The sequence below is a fragment of the Camelina sativa genome, chromosome 20 (assembly GCF_030686135.1).
Source record: "Camelina sativa cultivar CO46 ecotype springtype chromosome 20, ASM3068613v1".
NCBI lineage: Eukaryota > Viridiplantae > Streptophyta > Magnoliopsida > Brassicales > Brassicaceae > Camelina > Camelina sativa.
In genome coordinates this window covers 1369585-1386010 of record NC_141899.1, presented here as the reverse complement: position 1 = coordinate 1386010, position 16426 = coordinate 1369585, and the positions used below count along the sequence as shown (strand labels likewise).

The 16426-nt window shown below is 35.5% G+C and overlaps 3 protein-coding genes, 1 long non-coding RNA gene and 1 pseudogene across 4 annotated transcripts; 2 read left to right on the top strand and 3 right to left on the bottom strand.

The window, feature by feature from the left end:
• Positions 1-121: 121 nt before the first annotated feature.
• LOC104768595 (defensin-like protein 301) lies at positions 122-893 on the bottom strand. Its single transcript, XM_010492599.2, has 2 exons — positions 756-893; positions 122-505 (listed from the first exon to the last, which is right to left on the bottom strand). The coding sequence occupies exons 1-2, from the start codon at positions 802-804 to the stop codon at positions 261-263; spliced, it is 294 nt and encodes a 97-aa protein (XP_010490901.1). The 5' UTR covers positions 805-893; the 3' UTR covers positions 122-260.
• Positions 894-3973: 3080 nt separating this feature from the next.
• LOC147918384 (uncharacterized) lies at positions 3974-4658 on the bottom strand. Its single transcript, XR_015593886.1, has 2 exons — positions 4548-4658; positions 3974-4350 (listed from the first exon to the last, which is right to left on the bottom strand). It is a non-coding gene; the product is annotated as an uncharacterized LOC147918384 (long non-coding RNA).
• A 329-nt stretch (positions 4659-4987) lies between these two features.
• On the bottom strand, positions 4988-8643 carry LOC104768592 (triacylglycerol lipase SDP1). Its single transcript, XM_010492596.3, has 4 exons — positions 8293-8643; positions 6440-7911; positions 6212-6355; positions 4988-6128 (listed from the first exon to the last, which is right to left on the bottom strand). Exons 2-4 carry the CDS (start codon positions 7856-7858, stop codon positions 5199-5201), a joined length of 2493 nt encoding a protein of 830 aa, XP_010490898.3. The 5' UTR covers positions 7859-7911; positions 8293-8643; the 3' UTR covers positions 4988-5198.
• Positions 8644-9310: 667 nt separating this feature from the next.
• LOC109131135 (uncharacterized) lies at positions 9311-9590 on the top strand (annotated as a pseudogene).
• A 1661-nt stretch (positions 9591-11251) lies between these two features.
• Positions 11252-16330, top strand: LOC104737826 (calmodulin binding protein PICBP). The gene is made up of 3 exons (XM_087506390.1): positions 11252-11790; positions 11903-16097; positions 16169-16330. Exons 1-2 carry the CDS (start codon positions 11515-11517, stop codon positions 16052-16054), a joined length of 4428 nt encoding a protein of 1475 aa, XP_087362516.1. The 5' UTR covers positions 11252-11514; the 3' UTR covers positions 16055-16097; positions 16169-16330.
• Positions 16331-16426: the final 96 nt, after the last annotated feature.

Here is a 16426-nt window from a genome sequence, read left to right as displayed (position 1 = left end):
AGTTTCGTGGGCCAAATTACTAACGTTTGGGTTTTGATGGATTTCGTGGGCCGGTTCTCAATGTGAGATTTTAAATTACGCAAACTATGTTAAGCAAACAATGACCCTCAAAATGTAAAAATGGTTAACAAACTCTAGTTAATTATTATTATTGGAAGTCCACAGATATTATTACATCTCACATAGGTGAATTATATAGAGTATTAAAATTTGCTTCCTATATAAGAAGACATTATATCAAAATTACTAATAAGAGACAATTAAATCAATTTGGGGACACATGTGCATATGTGCCTTTCGCAGACAACATGAGAGTTTGGTGGACAACCTGCAGAAAGGTAACAGTCTTTGATGCTATTACATTCATGACCAATAGGAGCACCATCAGCACATGTACATTTGTGGTTTTTATCACATATTATATGTGTCGCTAGTTTCCAAGCACGAGGATCACAATCCCTAGCACTCTTACATCGAAACTGACCTTCACTCCTCATTATCAAACCTGTATACAATAAATATGTATACCAGAACCACAATTCAAAACCAAACCAAGCCCAAACTAAATCATGTCTTATATATATAAATATATATGAATCACAATAATTTCATGAATTATCTCTGGTTATTGTTATATATGAAGAAAACAATACTTAAAAGACTCAAAAGTCTTCATTCAATATTTATATTTAAAACAAAAACCAAAACAAAATGTTTCCAATCCGAGTAATTGCAAAAAAATTTGGAAGACTTACATGAAGAAATTAAGAGAAGAACAACGAAAATGCTTCTTACTTTTTCCATTTTATACTTTCTGATATGTCTTCAATTATTTTTGTGTTTGGGTGATCGTAGGCTTGCTTATATACATACTAGTAGTATTATATAGCGGTTTTGGCTCTCCTTTGTAAATTAAATGTAATTGGATTTACATTAATTGTGAACATGAATATTGGTCAAACTCAAAAAATCCTTAATAAATGGGTAACTTTATTATAGAAATATAAAATTACAAAATGGGTAACAATTAGTTATATCCAAAATATGTTACTTTCTCAAGATTACATACTATGTTTAGTCTATTATTGTAATAATAAGTTTCTTTTAGTAAAATGTGTTGTCGTTTGATCTAAAATACAAATGTTATACACTTGTCTAAAATACAAAAAAGTTATACATTTATTTCAACACAAATTATATTATAGACATTATCCTATATAATAAAATGGAAGTACACAAGTTTCTTTGTAGACTTTATAATTTCTATAAGTTGGTTACAAAATAGTTTATATATTAAATATAAGTTGGTTACAAAAAAAGTTATATCCCAAATAATCTTCTTAGAATATTCTAATGATTTATACAATTTCCAAAATAAAATCTTTAGTATTCTATGTATTGTTACAAAATATATACAATTAGGCATAAAAAGGAATAAAATCTTGGCAATTTATAACATTTAATCATGATTTCTGAGATCTTATTGTGCAGTTAAGAATAAAATTTTACCTAAGCATTGTCCTATTAAAACATTTTCACCAAACATATTCAAAAATTAAAATAAAAACTAACAACAAACTTAATCATTTCTCATATATAAAATTACAAAATTAACAATATAAAACTTACAAAATATATATTTTTTTCGAGTCATCATATTTAGCATATGATTTTATTGCATAATATTTTATCCAAAAAAACTTTTAAAAACATTCATATAAATTATATTTTATTCTAAAATTATAATATAAATAAAAATATTTCAACCCGTGCTCTAGCACAGTCAATAAAGATTACGGAAGAACACTAATTCAAGCTTGTAATGAATTAAGTGAATTTTTTTTTGCTAATGAAATTTACAAATATATTCCAATTTCACAAATGAATATGATAAATTTCAAACAATAATCAATGCATACAATACACAAGAGGCGCATCAAACCCCTTTTTGGAAACTCTCCAAACTCAATTGAGAATCTATTTCACTTGAATCGAATCAATCAATCACTCTAACCATCTATAACACTACCAGACACCGGTTCTTGTAAACCGGAATCTTCTGAAGATTCAGTAACCGCTAAAAAGTTCAGCGGAGTGTCAGATTGAATTGTTCACCGCGGCGACGGTGGAGGAGCAGAGCAGACAGAGGGAGATGATCAAACAAATTACTAACTTTTGGGCTTTGATGGGTTTCGTGGGCCAAATTACTAATGTTTGGGCTTTGATGGATTTCGTGGGCCGGTTCTCAGTGTGAGATTTGAAATTACGCAAACAAATAATTTATTGATGTTAGGTAATAATGGTAATTAAAAAGAAACTGTAAAAGCAAACAATGACCCCTCAAAATGTAAAAATGGTTAACAAACTCTAGTTTATTGTTATTACTGAAGTCCACACATATTATTACATCTCACATTGGGTGAATTACATTATTAAATTTTTCTTCCTATATAAAAAGACATTATATGAAAATGACTAATTAGAGACAATTAAATCAATTTGGGGACACAACTGCAGACATGCCATACGCATTCAACATGAGAGTTTGGTGGACAACCAGAAAGGTAATAGTCTTTGATTCTATTACATTCACCACCAATAGGAGCACCAGCAACACATGTACATTTGTGGTTTTTATTACATATTACATGCGACGATAGTCTGCACTCAGAAGGATCACAATCCTTAGCACTCTTACATCGGAACTGACCTTCACTCTTCATTATCAGACCTGTATACAATAAATATGTATACCAGAACCACAATTAAAAACCAAACCAAGCCCGAACTAAATCATATGTCTTATATATATATGAACCACAAGCAATGCTTAAAATACTCAAAGTTTTCATTCAAGCATAAACAAAAACAAAACGTGTGTTTTCAATCGATTAAGTGCAAAGAAATGGATAATTTTGGAAGACTTACATGAAGAAATTAGGAGAAGAACAACGAAAATGCTTCTTACTTTTCCCATTTTATGTCTTCAATTGTTTTTGTGTTTGGGTGATAGTAGGCTTGCTTATACATATTACAGTATTATATGGTTTTGGGTCTCCTTTGTACATTAAAATGTTAAATCTTATTAGATTTGCATTAACTGTGTACATGAATATTGGTCAAACTCAAAGACTCCTTAATAAATGGGTAACTTTGTTATAGGAAAGTAATATTACAAAATGGGTAACAATTTATATCCAAATTACTTTCTCAATACTAGATTAGGTACTATGTTTAGTCTATTACTGTATTTTTTTTTTTTTTTAGTAAAATGTGTTGTTGTTTGATCTAAAATACAATTGTTATACATTTGTTCTCCTTTTCTCATTTTAAGGTTTTATGATAGTTTCACAAAAAATTATACATATATTTCAACACAAATTATATTATAGACATTATCAGTAAGGATTACGGAAGAACACTAATTCAAGCTATGTAATGAATTGAGTGAATTTTTGTTTTTCCCTAATGAAATTTACAAATATATTCCAATTTCACAAATGAATATGATAAAATTTCAAACAGTAATCAATGCAACACACACAAGAGGCGCATCAAACCTCTTTTTGGAAACTCTCCAAACTCAATTGAGAATCTATTTCACTTGAATCGAATCAATCAATCACTCTAACCATCTATAATACTACCAGACAACGGTTCTTGTAAACCGAAATCTTCTGAAGATTCAGTAACCGCTAAAAAGTTCAGCGAAGTGTCAGATTGAATTGTTCACCGGCGGCGATGGTGGAGGAGCAGAGCAGACAGAGGGAGATGATCAAACAAATTACTAACTTTTGGGCTTTGATGGGTTTCGTGGGCCAAATTACTAATGTTTGAGCTTTGATGGATTTCGTGGGCCGGTTCTCAGTGTGAGATTTGAAATTACGCGAACAAATAATTTATTGATGTTAGGTAATAATGGTAATTAAAAAGAAACTGTAAAAGCAAACAATGACCCCTCAAAATGTAAAAATGGTTAATAAACTCTAGTTTATTGTTATTACTGAAGTCCACAGATATTATTACATCTCACATTGGGTGAATTACATTATTAATTTTTTCTTCCTATATAAAAAGACATTATATGAAAATGACTAATTAGAGACAATTAAATCAATTTGGGGACACATCTGCAGACATGCCATACGCATTCAACATGAGAGTTTGGTGGACAACCAGAAAGGTAACAGTCTTTGATTCTATTACATTCACCACCAATAGGAGCACCAGCAACACATGTACATTTGTGGTTTTTATTACATATTACATGCGACGATAGTCTGCACTCAGAAGGATCACAATCCTTAGCAATCTTACATCGGAACTGACCTTCACTCTTCATTATCAGACCTGTATACAATAAATATGTATACCAGAACCACAATTAAAAACCAAACCAAGCCCGAACTAAATCATATGTCTTATATATATATGAACCACAAGCAATGCTTAAAATACTCAAAGTCTTCATTCAAGCATAAACAAAAACAAAACGTGTGTTTTCAATCGATTAAGTGCAAAGAAATGGATAATTTTGGAAGACTTACTCAAAGACATACATACTACAGTATTACTCAAAGACATACATACAACGAAAATGCTTCTTACTTTTTCCATTTTATGTCTTCAATTGTTTTTGTGTTTGGGTGATAGTAGGCTTGCTTATACATACTACAGTATTATATAGTGGTTTTGGGTCTCCTTTGTACATTAAAATGTTAAATGTTATTGGATTTGCATTAACTGTGTACATGAATATTGGTCAAACTCAAAGACTCCTTAATAAATGGGTAACTTTGTTATAGGAAAGTAATATTACAAAATGGGTAACAATTTATATCCAAATTACTTTCTCAATACTAGATTAGGTACTATGTTTAGTCTATTACTGTATTTTTTTTTTTTTAGTAAAAGGTGTTGTTGTTTGATCTAAAATACAAATGTTATACATTTGTTCTCCTTTTCTCATTTTAAGGCTTTATCATAGTTTCACAAAAAAATATGTAATGAATTGAGTGAATTTTTGTTTTTCCCTAATGAAATTTACAAATATATTCCAATTTCACAAATGAATATGATAAAATTTCAAACAATAATCAATGCAACACAATACACAAGAGGCGCATCAAACCCTTTTTTGGAAACTCTCCAAACTCAATTGAGAATCTATTTCACTTGAATCGAATCAATCAATCACTCTAACCATCTATAACACTACCAGACAACGGTTCTTGTAAACCGGAATCTTCTGAAGATTCAGTAACCGGACTCGAGACCGTTGCACCGTTATTATCTTCTTGTTCATGTTCATCGTCATCGTCTACTTCATGTTCGGATACAGAGCTATTATCCATCTCTTTCTCCGGTATCTCAAGCTGTACACTCTCCGGTAACTCTGTATTTTGATTCCCCCCTATAGATGACATTCCCAAGTTCTCTCTTTTAACAACATTTAACACAAACCCGTTACTTGTTCTCTCAGGCTGTAGAAGATCACCTTCAGTAACTGTTATTCTTGAAGTAGTGTTGTTGTTGCTGTTGCTGTTTGGTTCGCTATCGGAATGAGCAGACATGGATCTCGCGCTTGGACTAAACGGACCACCAGGAGGAACTGCTGGAGAATTGGGACTGCTACTGAACCCTCTCGCCAATGCAATGTCGATATCAAGAGACTGAACGAAGTCAATGAACTTATTAGCAGAAGCTGTTCTCATCAAAGGTCCACCAGTTCTTGTCCAAGAAGAACTCAGTTCCACACTCTCTGTTTCACTGTCGCTTAGATTCCTGCCCGAAGAAGCATGGAGATTGTTGTTGTCAGCGGCTAGATCATCGAGCGAACCCGTTGAGTTCTCTCTAGCAATGACGTTCCAAGATGGGATTCTTCTAGAAGCATTGAATCTGGTGGTTGAAGCTAATCCATGATGAGACGATGACGTGGCACTGGCGGCTCTCTCGGCGCTTTTCTTGAGCCTACGCATATGGTTAAGTATAGCGACAGAATCATCAAGAGCAAGCTCGATCCCGCAGTTTGATTTTATGGCTGAAAGCTTCTCCCAAGTGCATCTTCTTCCTTGGTTAGCCGCTTTCTGAAGATCGAGATGAGTCGGGTTTTGTATAATCTTCGAGTACTACACAAAATCCACAACCCAATAAGAATCTCCAACAAGTTCCAATAAAAGAAGATTCAAGATTTTGAGTTTTGGATCAGAACCTGAGCAAGAGTAGCAGGCATTACAACTGTTACATCACCTTCCCACTCCTGAGCAAATAGCTTTGCGAGTCCACCGAGTGGAAAACCAAGCTCTAATACCTGGTTGCATCTATGTTTGACCTCCATCTCCACTAGATGCGCGAGCTAAAAAGAAGGAAAAAAGTAGAGTTTCGTTACAACAAAGAAATGAAACAGAGACCAACCAAAACAACTATGCGAATTACATACCTTAGCTGCAAATCTACCACCATAAGCTCGAACTAAATCTTTCAGACGGAGTAAGGGAGCAATGTGAGGATTGGCTTGACTCACAATAAAATGATTGACATTGAACAGTTCCTTCAGCTGCATCATTGGTAAATCAACCTCCAAACTACCATCTCTCCATCGACGTCCAGATGATTTAGTGCCTACTTCTGGACCCAAATTGAAAGGTGGATGATATGGCACAATCTCTCCACTTCGATCTTTAGCCATTAGCTCTTGAGCTTCAAAGAGACCGGGGAAAGCACAAGAAGCAGTCACTGCGCTCCATATAACCACATGAGGCGAAGTCAAATAGTTAAGACACCGAGGAGGTTCATGCTTTCTTGGGGAACAAACGGTTATCCCAAGTATCCTTCCTGTCATGTCATAAGCTTCTTGGAATGTGAGATTGCTTGTGAGGTTTCTAAGCATACACTGTAACTGTCTGATATCGTGTAGAGCGCCTTGTGTCATTACTCGTTTCACAATTGAGAAAACGCCTCCAAGCTGATCAAAGAACTGTAAAGAATGCAAAGAATTCTCAAAGAAACTTTGTAGCTCCGGCCAAGACCTTGAGGCCACAACAGCACAAATAATAGATCCGACACTAGAACCAGCAATGATCCGAGGTAAAAGCTTATGCTCAACCAAAGTCCTAACCACACCAACATGAAACGCACCAAGAGAAGCCCCACCACTCAAAAGCAAAGCCGTTCTACCAAAGGCATGCCGTGTTTCGTGCATAAAGGAAAGCTTCTCTTCCAAAGAAAGCTCCTCTGAGTCAGAGTTACAGACCATTCTCAACTGAGTAGAGACCTCATCGATATACTCTTTGATATGTCTAGGAACCTGAAGTCTACCTTTATGAAGCTCCGAGTTACACATATTACCAAGATTCCTCACGAGATCAGCTCTCATACAAAACATGATGTCTCTAAGCGAACCTTCTTGGCGACGATGACGAAGCTCCTGAAGCTTGTTCTTAACCAACTCTTCATCATAAAGATCAGATTCATTCAGCTTTGGCGTCTCCTTCTCCAACATCTTAGCAGCATGAGCCCATTCCTCATAAGTCAAAGCCGTCCTCATCATATTCCTCCAAAACTTCCTCCTGTAAGCCATTTCCGCTTTTATCTTCACATTGGTGTAACGTTTCAACACGAAAGCAATAATCGTAACAACCGCTAAGATCCCTTGCGGGTTCCGAGGATGAAACCACGACACAAACGGTGATACGGTCAGCTTAAACCTAAGGAACCAATGCAGCAAGAACCGAAAAAGATCACGCCTAAGCTGTGCCATTGATCTACAGAACAAGACTCTGAAAGCAATGGTTCGACCCATGATCGATGTTGGTCCAATCGAAAAAGGATCAACACTTGCTTCATTACTTATATCCATTTGATTGATTGATTCTTCCCGGAAGACGATTTCGTGTGTGTGTGTGTTTTAAACTGCAAAAAGGGTAACCAACAAACAAAAACAAGTATTTATAAAAAAAACCTCTGCAGAGAGAAAACAGAGTAATGATCTATTTTAGGAAATCTGAAACCGTGTCAGCTTAATTTTGTTTCGCCAAATTAGGCCTTATCTATGAAGCAATTCGCAAAATTAAGCAAAGCAAACTGGTTTTTTTTTTTAAAGTATGATCCTTTTTTTTTTTTGACGATAAAGTATGATCCTTTTTATTGAATACGAGTTTCAATTGATGTTAAAAAAGGAGACTTTGACAAGATCAGCAAATTTGAATCGGACAGATAAAACCCAGAGATTAAAATCATAAACCCTCGTAATTGGAAACAAGATCAAATTAGAAAGAAAGAAACAAAATTTACCTGATTCAGGACTTGGGTCTAATAATAATAGGTCACAGAGCAAAATCGAGAAGCAAAAAAGGAGACGTGAAGCAGAGAGGTTTACTTGGGAAGAGAGAAGAGATCAGAGAGAGAGAGAGATGTGAATAAATGTGGGATTTTTAAAAAAAGAAAGGGAGGATTTTTATTTTGCATAGGGAATCGCGACGAGATAAGAGAGGGTTCGATCTGATAATAATGGTGACACGGACGCAGAGTCGGACTCAAGACTCGGCCGAGAGAAGAAGCAATGGCCGTCCCGATCATGACGGCTTCCTTTTTTTTCTTTTTGTTTTCTTCAATAAAAAAAAAAAGTTTGAAAAAGAAAAACTCAAAAAGGTCGTTGGATAAGATTTTTACGCAATTCCCACGTGGAGTGAAAAAACGTCATGGTGTTGTTTTCTCAACACGCTAAAACGACTTGTAGTTTCAACTTTCAAGGTTAATCATAGACTGTTTTAAATCTTTAAAACGCTGAGTTGTTTTTTTTTTTTCTCCTCGAAACGCTGAGTTTTAGAACAAATATTGGCAGCAAAACGGTGATTTCAGTCTGTTTGGGATTTAAAACGTTAAGAGTTCTTTAGTAGCTAAAAATATCAATAATCTAAAATGTTTATTACTATGAAAATTATCAAAGAGGTACGTAATTTTTTTTTAGAAGATTAACACTTGAAATGATTGCACTTGAAAATTTGTGCCGAAAATCTTGGAAAGTTCTCAAAACTTGGAAAACTAACATTTGATGTAAAAGAGAAGTCATAAACGAAACTTGGATGATCCAACCACATTCTTTTATTTTACAATTTTTATTATAAAAATTATTCAACTATATTAGGTGTTAATAAAATGTTAAAAGTATTATACGAAACCACTACTATCACTACTCAACAATTACCATGATGTACACACGAATATGTACTTATTTTACTTGAATTACAGCACATTATGAATGTATAATTATAGAGAAGGTGGAAAGTCCTAGCTGAGTCAATCACGAATCATGGCGCTTCGTATAAATATGATCAACCACGTTAGGCTTCTTCTTGTTGTTGCTGCACTGGTCGTGATGGTGGTCGCTTCCGTGGCCAGAGAAAGTTTATCAGTTGATTCTCCTCCGGTGAAGCAAGATCTAGCTAGCAAAGAGAGATGATACAATTTGGGAAGAAGTATTTCTCGAGGATTATGGTTCTTGGAGCCCGACTCCATCAGTTCGAGGAGGTAGTCTAGCACCTATTCCTCATGATTTTATACCACCACGTAGATATAGAGTGAAGGCCTAATTTGAAATTGTTTAATTGTTTTTAACGATCAGTTCGGGACTTTTTTTTTTTTTTTTTTTTTGAGAATAGTTACAGAAGAATCCTTTGATATGCTTATGTTGTGTAAGTTTGTCTTCGTTTTTTAAGCATCTATAAGAGTTTTGATCGATGATTGGGATTTTCTTTTGTCATGCTTTGAGTTGATGATGAGTTCTTTTTTTTATACCACAAATATCGTTGTTCAGTAATGTGTTTATAAAGGGATGATCTATAATTTTGTCAGTGTCTTTGTCATTGAACAGAACAATACACACGATGTTGTTTTCTTCTCAAATGTCAGAAACAATGTGTGTGAACATGTAATAACTAAGAAGTACTTACATATAATATGCTATGATATTCAAAAACAGTTTCGTATATAACAAATCTTTATATCTTTGTTTTGCGGATTTGATGTTATCTCTTCTTTTGGGTACGATGTAAATATTCAAAAACAGTTTCGTAGTATTTTAACTAATTTAGTCATCTTTAAATCTTTATTTCACGGATTTGTTTAAATTCTCTTCTTTTGACCATAAGTTAAATAAATTTATGGCAATCGTGTCATTTTAGATGGTACATTGTAGGCATTGACGTACTTTACATAGAATCATAGATAGACACCAAACTTGTATAAATTATGGGGATACAATTGATTTTTTATTTTATTTTTGTAAACAGAAATAAGAATAGTGACGACGTGGTGTGTAACAGAGTGATTCCGAAAGTCACGTGGTAGAGGAGTCATCAAACACGACCTACCTTTACGCGTTCTTATTTAATTATAATACATACGACCAGCTGCTTTTTTCTGTAAACTGGTAGTAGTAGATCATCATCATGAAATCAATCATATGATTCGCTCTCTGCCTCTCTAATTACTTTACTTGACAACCTAAGTAAACTTTGGAACCATTCCTTATTTAAAAGTGAAAACACGACTCCGTACGTAACACACATCTCTCACTGTTTACTACTACTGCTTAAGTAAGTAGTATCCATCATCTTAAGTTCTTTAACTATGTGTGTTGTGTTGTTCTTTTGGTCTCTTAATTGGAAATATCCCCTGACTTTTTTTGCTTTCACAATTGAATTACTAACTAACACCCACATTCCCCTGTTGAATTTAAAAGTCTATCAACGTCAAATAAATATAGATGTCTATCAATTAAGCATGGAATGGAATTAATAGGGGCAGATTTTTTTGTGCCTCATTTATATCATTAATGTGATTTCAATTCCCTTAGTTAATGAACGTTTTTTTTTTGGTTTTCAGATTATTTTTTTTATATCAACCATAACTGATGTCTATAAAAACGCAGATGATTAGTGTTAAGTTATTGACATAAATTCCTAGAAATGTTACAAAAACACCCTATTTATTAAAAGTTAAATTTCTTACAAAAATTAAAGAAGAAAAATTGTTTTAAAGATACAAAACTGATAAAGATGGAATTGAATATATAAGTTTTCATTATTATATTTCTAAACTGTGTGTAAATTTTATAAAAATAAACCAAGTCAAATGATATTTGTTAAAAATAAAATTAACGTCATCATCACTTTTTATAATTTGTAGAAAAGTAAACAAAAAGAAATAAATAAATAAATAAAATTATCCAGCAACACGGTTATAAAAATTCAACTTCAGCAAGCACAAAAATATAAAATATAAAATTCAACATCGGCAATTTCTCTCAGCTTCAAAGAGTGTTCAAACACGAATCAAACAAAGTAAACGACTTTTTAAAAAAAGTTCGAATCTTTGGAGGACGAAACAGAGAGAAACATAAAAATGGCAATTATGTGAAGTTTTTTTGGTCATCTGTCTTTGACAAAAAAAAAATAGAGAGATTTGCGGTGTCAATCAAAAAGCTCGTAACTTTTAGATTTGATTACATAGAAAATGTCAAATCCGATGATGTTCTCGGAGAGCTCAAGTAAAAACAGCAGAAGAGTTCATCAAAGGAGAGACAGGAAGATGTGGAAGAAACCCATCAAGATTTCTAGACTGCCCAGTTTCGGATTCTCCGGTTCTGACTTCACTGTTGATCAGATTCCGGCCATCTTCTCCGGCTACACTGCAGAGTCCGAAGATTCATCTTCTTCTTCTTCTTCTGAGATGTCTTATGATTCCAGAACTTACTCTAAATCATCTGATGATAACGAAGAGATTGACCAGGCAAGTCTCCCCCCACATCTCTCTCTGCTTTTGATCGGAATCAAGAGCTGTTTAGATGTGTTAGAATCAGAGATCTGGGATAAAGACTAATACTTTTGAGTTTTGATTTCAGGAAAGGTCAAGATCGGTGAAGAGACGAGCGAAATTGAAGAGTGTTTCAAGTATGAAAATTCTTAGGAGACAGTCAACGAGGAAGTTACATGGAGGAGGACAGAGACTGAAGAAGATGAGATCTTTAAAGCGTTTAACTTCAAATTCTACACAGAAGAATCTCGATTCAATATCTAGTGAAGGTTTTGGATTGTTAAAGCCTCATTACTTGAGACCAACGAGTTCTTCTGCTTCTAAGAATATAGAAAGTAATAATCAGAAGAATCTTGGAGTGGCTAGGTTGAAGAGAATAGCAAGCTTAAGATACAATGGGCTGCTTAAAGCTACGTGTTCTTCAGCTATGAAAGGTTCTTCTTCTTCTAAGAAGAGTAATGATGTTTGCACTTATAGGTATTGTTCTCTGCACGGTACGCGTCATAGCCACGCTGCGGATAACAACAATGTTGGTGTTCCGTCTTTGAAGCGGTTTGTGTCAATGAGGAGGAAGTTTATGAAGAGGCAGAATAGTGTGAACCGGCGTTTGGTGTTATTGAAGCGGACTTTGAGTAGAAAGAGAGGCCCTTTAGGTGGTCGGAGTGTGACTGATCAAGAATCAAAAGAGGTTGATGATAATGCAGATGGGGAATCTAATGAAGAAGAGGTTTCCAGCTCGGAGAATGGTGGAAACAATTCAGAATCGAATGGAAGATCTAGTGAGACAGTAATGGTAGATGTTGATGGTAATGAGGAAGGAGGAATGGTATCAATGGAGACTGTTGCGTCAGCTAATAAAGAATGGGTTCAGGAATCTAAACCAGAGATAATGGATGATTCAGATGGAATAATTGACAAAGATTTGAAGGAAAACGCTGCACAATGGCACGGTAGATGTGAACATACTGTGACAGGTCTCGATCATGATGATGTGAAGAGCGAAGAAGTGAAGAGTGAGGACATTGTGGGATATAATGAGAAATTTTTCAGAGAAGGTTCCTCTAGAGAAATGAGAGAAGAGGATGGAAAGAAAACTGTGGGAGATAATAATGAAGAAGTTTGCAGAGAAGGTTCCTTTGGAGAAATGAGAGAAGAGGATGTTAAGAAAACAGTAGATGTATGGAATGAAACTGTATCGCTCGTTAAGCAAGCGTTTGATGAGATACTTGCGGAAATCACCGATGATGACTCGTCCGATGATATTTCTATTACAAAAGATGAACCTTTAGAGGATGGATTGCCAAAAGAAGATGATGTAGGAGCTGATTCGAGTGATTCATCTAGCTCGGATATGCAGCCTATTGAAGGTATGGACAACCATTTGTCTGTGATTGTTTCTGCTTTTCATATGGAATCTGATCATCAGAGAGGTCCCAAGAAGTGGAGTTATTTGAAAAGGGTAATTCTTCTCAAGAGGTTTCTCAAGTCGTTGGATCGAAGAGAGAAGCGTAAGTTGTCTGATGGTGAAGACAGAGAAACAATAATGCGGTTGAGAAGAGAGTTGGTTGGGGAGAGGAAGAATGCAGAAGAATGGATGCTTGATCATGCTCTTAGGCAAGTCATTTCAACACTAGCTCCGTCTCAGAAAAGGAAAGTGAAACATCTTGTTAAAGCTTTTGAAAGTTTAATGCCAATGGATGGTGGTTTTAGAGGTCATGATGATCTTGGAAGTCCCGTAAGAGAAGAGAACGAAACAGCAGACTCGCAAACGATCTTGAGAGACAATAAAGACATAACAGAAGTTTTACCAGCAAAGGATCTTGAAGAAACAAAGTTAGCTTGTGAAGCATCATCCTCTGTGTCTATTGATATGAAATCTGATGAAGCTTTGGAATCAATAGCAGATGCAAGTGTATGTCATAATCTTGCTGTGGAGGAAGAAGTAGATGGATCACTTTTGGGTTCATTGATAGAAGTAGAAGAGAAGAAAGGAGATTCTGAAAAGCAAAATCTTTCTACATGGAGGAACCTTATACAGAAGCACATGGTCATGAGAGACAACAGCGAGGGAAATCGTAATGAAACTGAGCAAGAACACAAGTGGTCCTATGGAACTGATCAGATGACAGGTATTGAAGATGGTAATGCTGCAGCAGTTAAGTCGATTCAGCTAGCATTTGAAACGATTCTCTCAGAGATACCTGACTCATCATCCGACGAAGAGATTGATTCAGAATCATCTAAATCTCTTAAAGAGGAGAAAGAACATCAAGGAGAGACCAAGAGGAGCTGGAACAGCCTGAGAAAGGTTATACTTTTGAAAAGATTTGTGAAAAGCTTGGAGAGAGTAGAGGTTTTTAATCTGAGAAAGCTGCGGAATCTACCTGTTGAATCTGCAATTGAGGCAGAAAATGTATTACTGAGACACCAACCAATAATGGAGGGAAGAAGAACAGAGGGAGAGGAACTGATGCTAGATTATGCTCTTAGACAAGCTATATCAAGATTGGCTCCTATACAGAGAAAGAAGGTTGAACTCCTTGTGCAAGCCTTTGATACAGTTCTTGATGGCCATGATACTCCTAAACAAACCAAGACCAGTAGTACCACCCCTAGGAACAATGATGATGAAACTGGCGAAGAAGGAAAAGCAAAACTAGAGGAAGAATGTGAAGTCAACAAAGATGAGCAGAAGATTAAAAATGTATTTGCAAGATTTCAGGTACATCAAAAAGACTTGAAAGGAGAAGATGAGGTTGATTCTACGCCGAAGGAATCCAGAAACTTGCCTCCTTCTATCAGAAATTTCAAGCAGCGAATTGTGATTGAGAAAGAGAAAGATTCGAGAATGTGGAAACTCATCTATAAACACATGGTAACGGAGAAAGAAGGACCTGATTCTGCAAATGGTGAATCAGTGGCTTCAGTTGAAGATGAATGTGATGATGAGGCTGGTGGTCTTCAGATTGATGCTAGAAGAAGTGGAACAGTTACACTTGTTAGAGAAGCGCTTGAGAAGATTCTATCTGAAATCCCGGATAACTCATCTGATGATCAGTCTATGGACAGTGATATAACTACAGATCAAACACTATCCGAAAGAAACTCTCAAGTTAGTGAAGAGCATGTTTCTTCAGCTAGGGATGGCACCTTCAAACCAAAGTCTAATAAGAAAAGAGTGAAGGGATGGAACAATGTGAAGAAAGTCATTCTTCTAAAGCGTTTTGTTAGCGATTTGGGAAGTCTAACAAGACTCAGCCCCAAGACACCTCGGGTTTTGCCTTGGGAACCTGATCCAGAAACAGAAAAGATCCGTTTGAGGCATCAGGAAATTGGAGGGAAGAGGAATTCAGAGGAATGGATGCTTGATTATGCTCTACGGCAAGCCATATCGACATTAGCACCGTCTCAGAAAAGAAAAGTCACTCTTCTTGCACAAGCTTTCGACACTATAAGCTTACAAGATATGGGGAGTGGTTCAACCCCTGGTTCAGCAGCAACGTTCAGGAACATCTCTCGTCAATCCAGCATTTCTTCTACGGTGTTCCAAAATGAAAATGAAGGTAATGCTGAGATTTTAAGAGGAAGATTGAGAAATCTACAAGAGGATCTCAAAGAGAGTACCAAACTTGATGTTGTAGCCAATGATTTTGAGGAGAAACAACAATGCTCGGGCTTGTGGCGGTTATTATGCAAACAGATGGAAGAGAATGAGAGAAACCAAACATTGCCTGCAGAAACAATAGAAACAAGAAAAGAAGTGGAAGAAGAAGAATCAAAGGACGAAACAAATATGGATGGTGAAAAGATGGAACTTTACCAAACCGAAGCAGTGGAGCTATTAGGAGAAGTCATAGATGGAATCGCTCTTGAAGAGAGTCAAGATAAGAACCTCATCCAAGGAGAAACAAAACAGAAGAGTGAAACTTTACAGGTCTCAAAAGTGAGGATTAACCGATGGAGCAACCTCAAAAAAGCGATTTTGCTTAGGAGATTCGTCAAAGCCTTAGAGAACGTAAGAAAATTCAACCCAAGAGAGCCTCGGTTCTTGCCTCCAAACCCTGAAGTTGAATCTGAAAAAGTGAATCTAAGGCATCAAGAAACTCAAAACAAGAGAAACGGTGATGAATGGATGGTCGATAACGCGCTTCAAGGAGTGGTTTCGAAGCTAACACCAGCTCGGAGACTTAAAGTTCAGTTATTGGTGCAAGCGTTTGAGACACTTTCAGCAGGGAACTGAGACAAACATTATGTCTTATTACACACAGTTTTCAGTTCATAAGGTAAACAAATCATTACACTACACTCTTTACTTAGTTTCTCCATTGTTTTGATGATAACTTTATACCTTCAGAACCATGAAGAACAAGACCTGAAAGACTTAATCAAGCAACAGCTGGAAGATCACAATAGCTCATGTGTATATGCTCTTGCAAATCATCTCTCATGTGTTTCTTATTTTTTTTGTTCTTGCATTGATTCATCATTTTTTTATTAAAATGGATTTAATTACTGAGTTCTCCAACCTTTTCATATAACTAATAAACATAAAAGACTGATTTGAACCCAATCAAATCCAAACTTAATTTTAATATAACTTGAATAACCGAAT

Bases quoted from the DNA above. Each gene is read 5' to 3' on its own strand.
- LOC104768595 (XM_010492599.2), bottom strand. From the start codon at position 804: ATGGAAAAAGTAAGAAGCATTTTCGTTGTTCTTCTCTTAATTTCTTCA. The intron at 506-755 runs GTAAGTCTTCCA...TATTGTATACAG, and splicing joins TCTTCTCTTAATTTCTTCAT to GTTTGATAATGAGGAGTGAA.
- LOC104768592 (XM_010492596.3), bottom strand. From the start codon at position 7,858: ATGGATATAAGTAATGAAGCAAGTGTTGATCCTTTTTCGATTGGACCA. The intron at 6,356-6,439 runs GTATGTAATTCG...CCTTCTTTTTAG, and splicing joins GTGGTAGATTTGCAGCTAAG to CTCGCGCATCTAGTGGAGAT. The intron at 6,129-6,211 runs GTTCTGATCCAA...GATTTTGTGTAG, and splicing joins TGCCTGCTACTCTTGCTCAG to TACTCGAAGATTATACAAAA.
- LOC104737826 (XM_087506390.1), top strand. From the start codon at position 11,515: ATGTCAAATCCGATGATGTTCTCGGAGAGCTCAAGTAAAAACAGCAGA. The intron at 11,791-11,902 runs GCAAGTCTCCCC...TTTTGATTTCAG, and splicing joins ATAACGAAGAGATTGACCAG to GAAAGGTCAAGATCGGTGAA.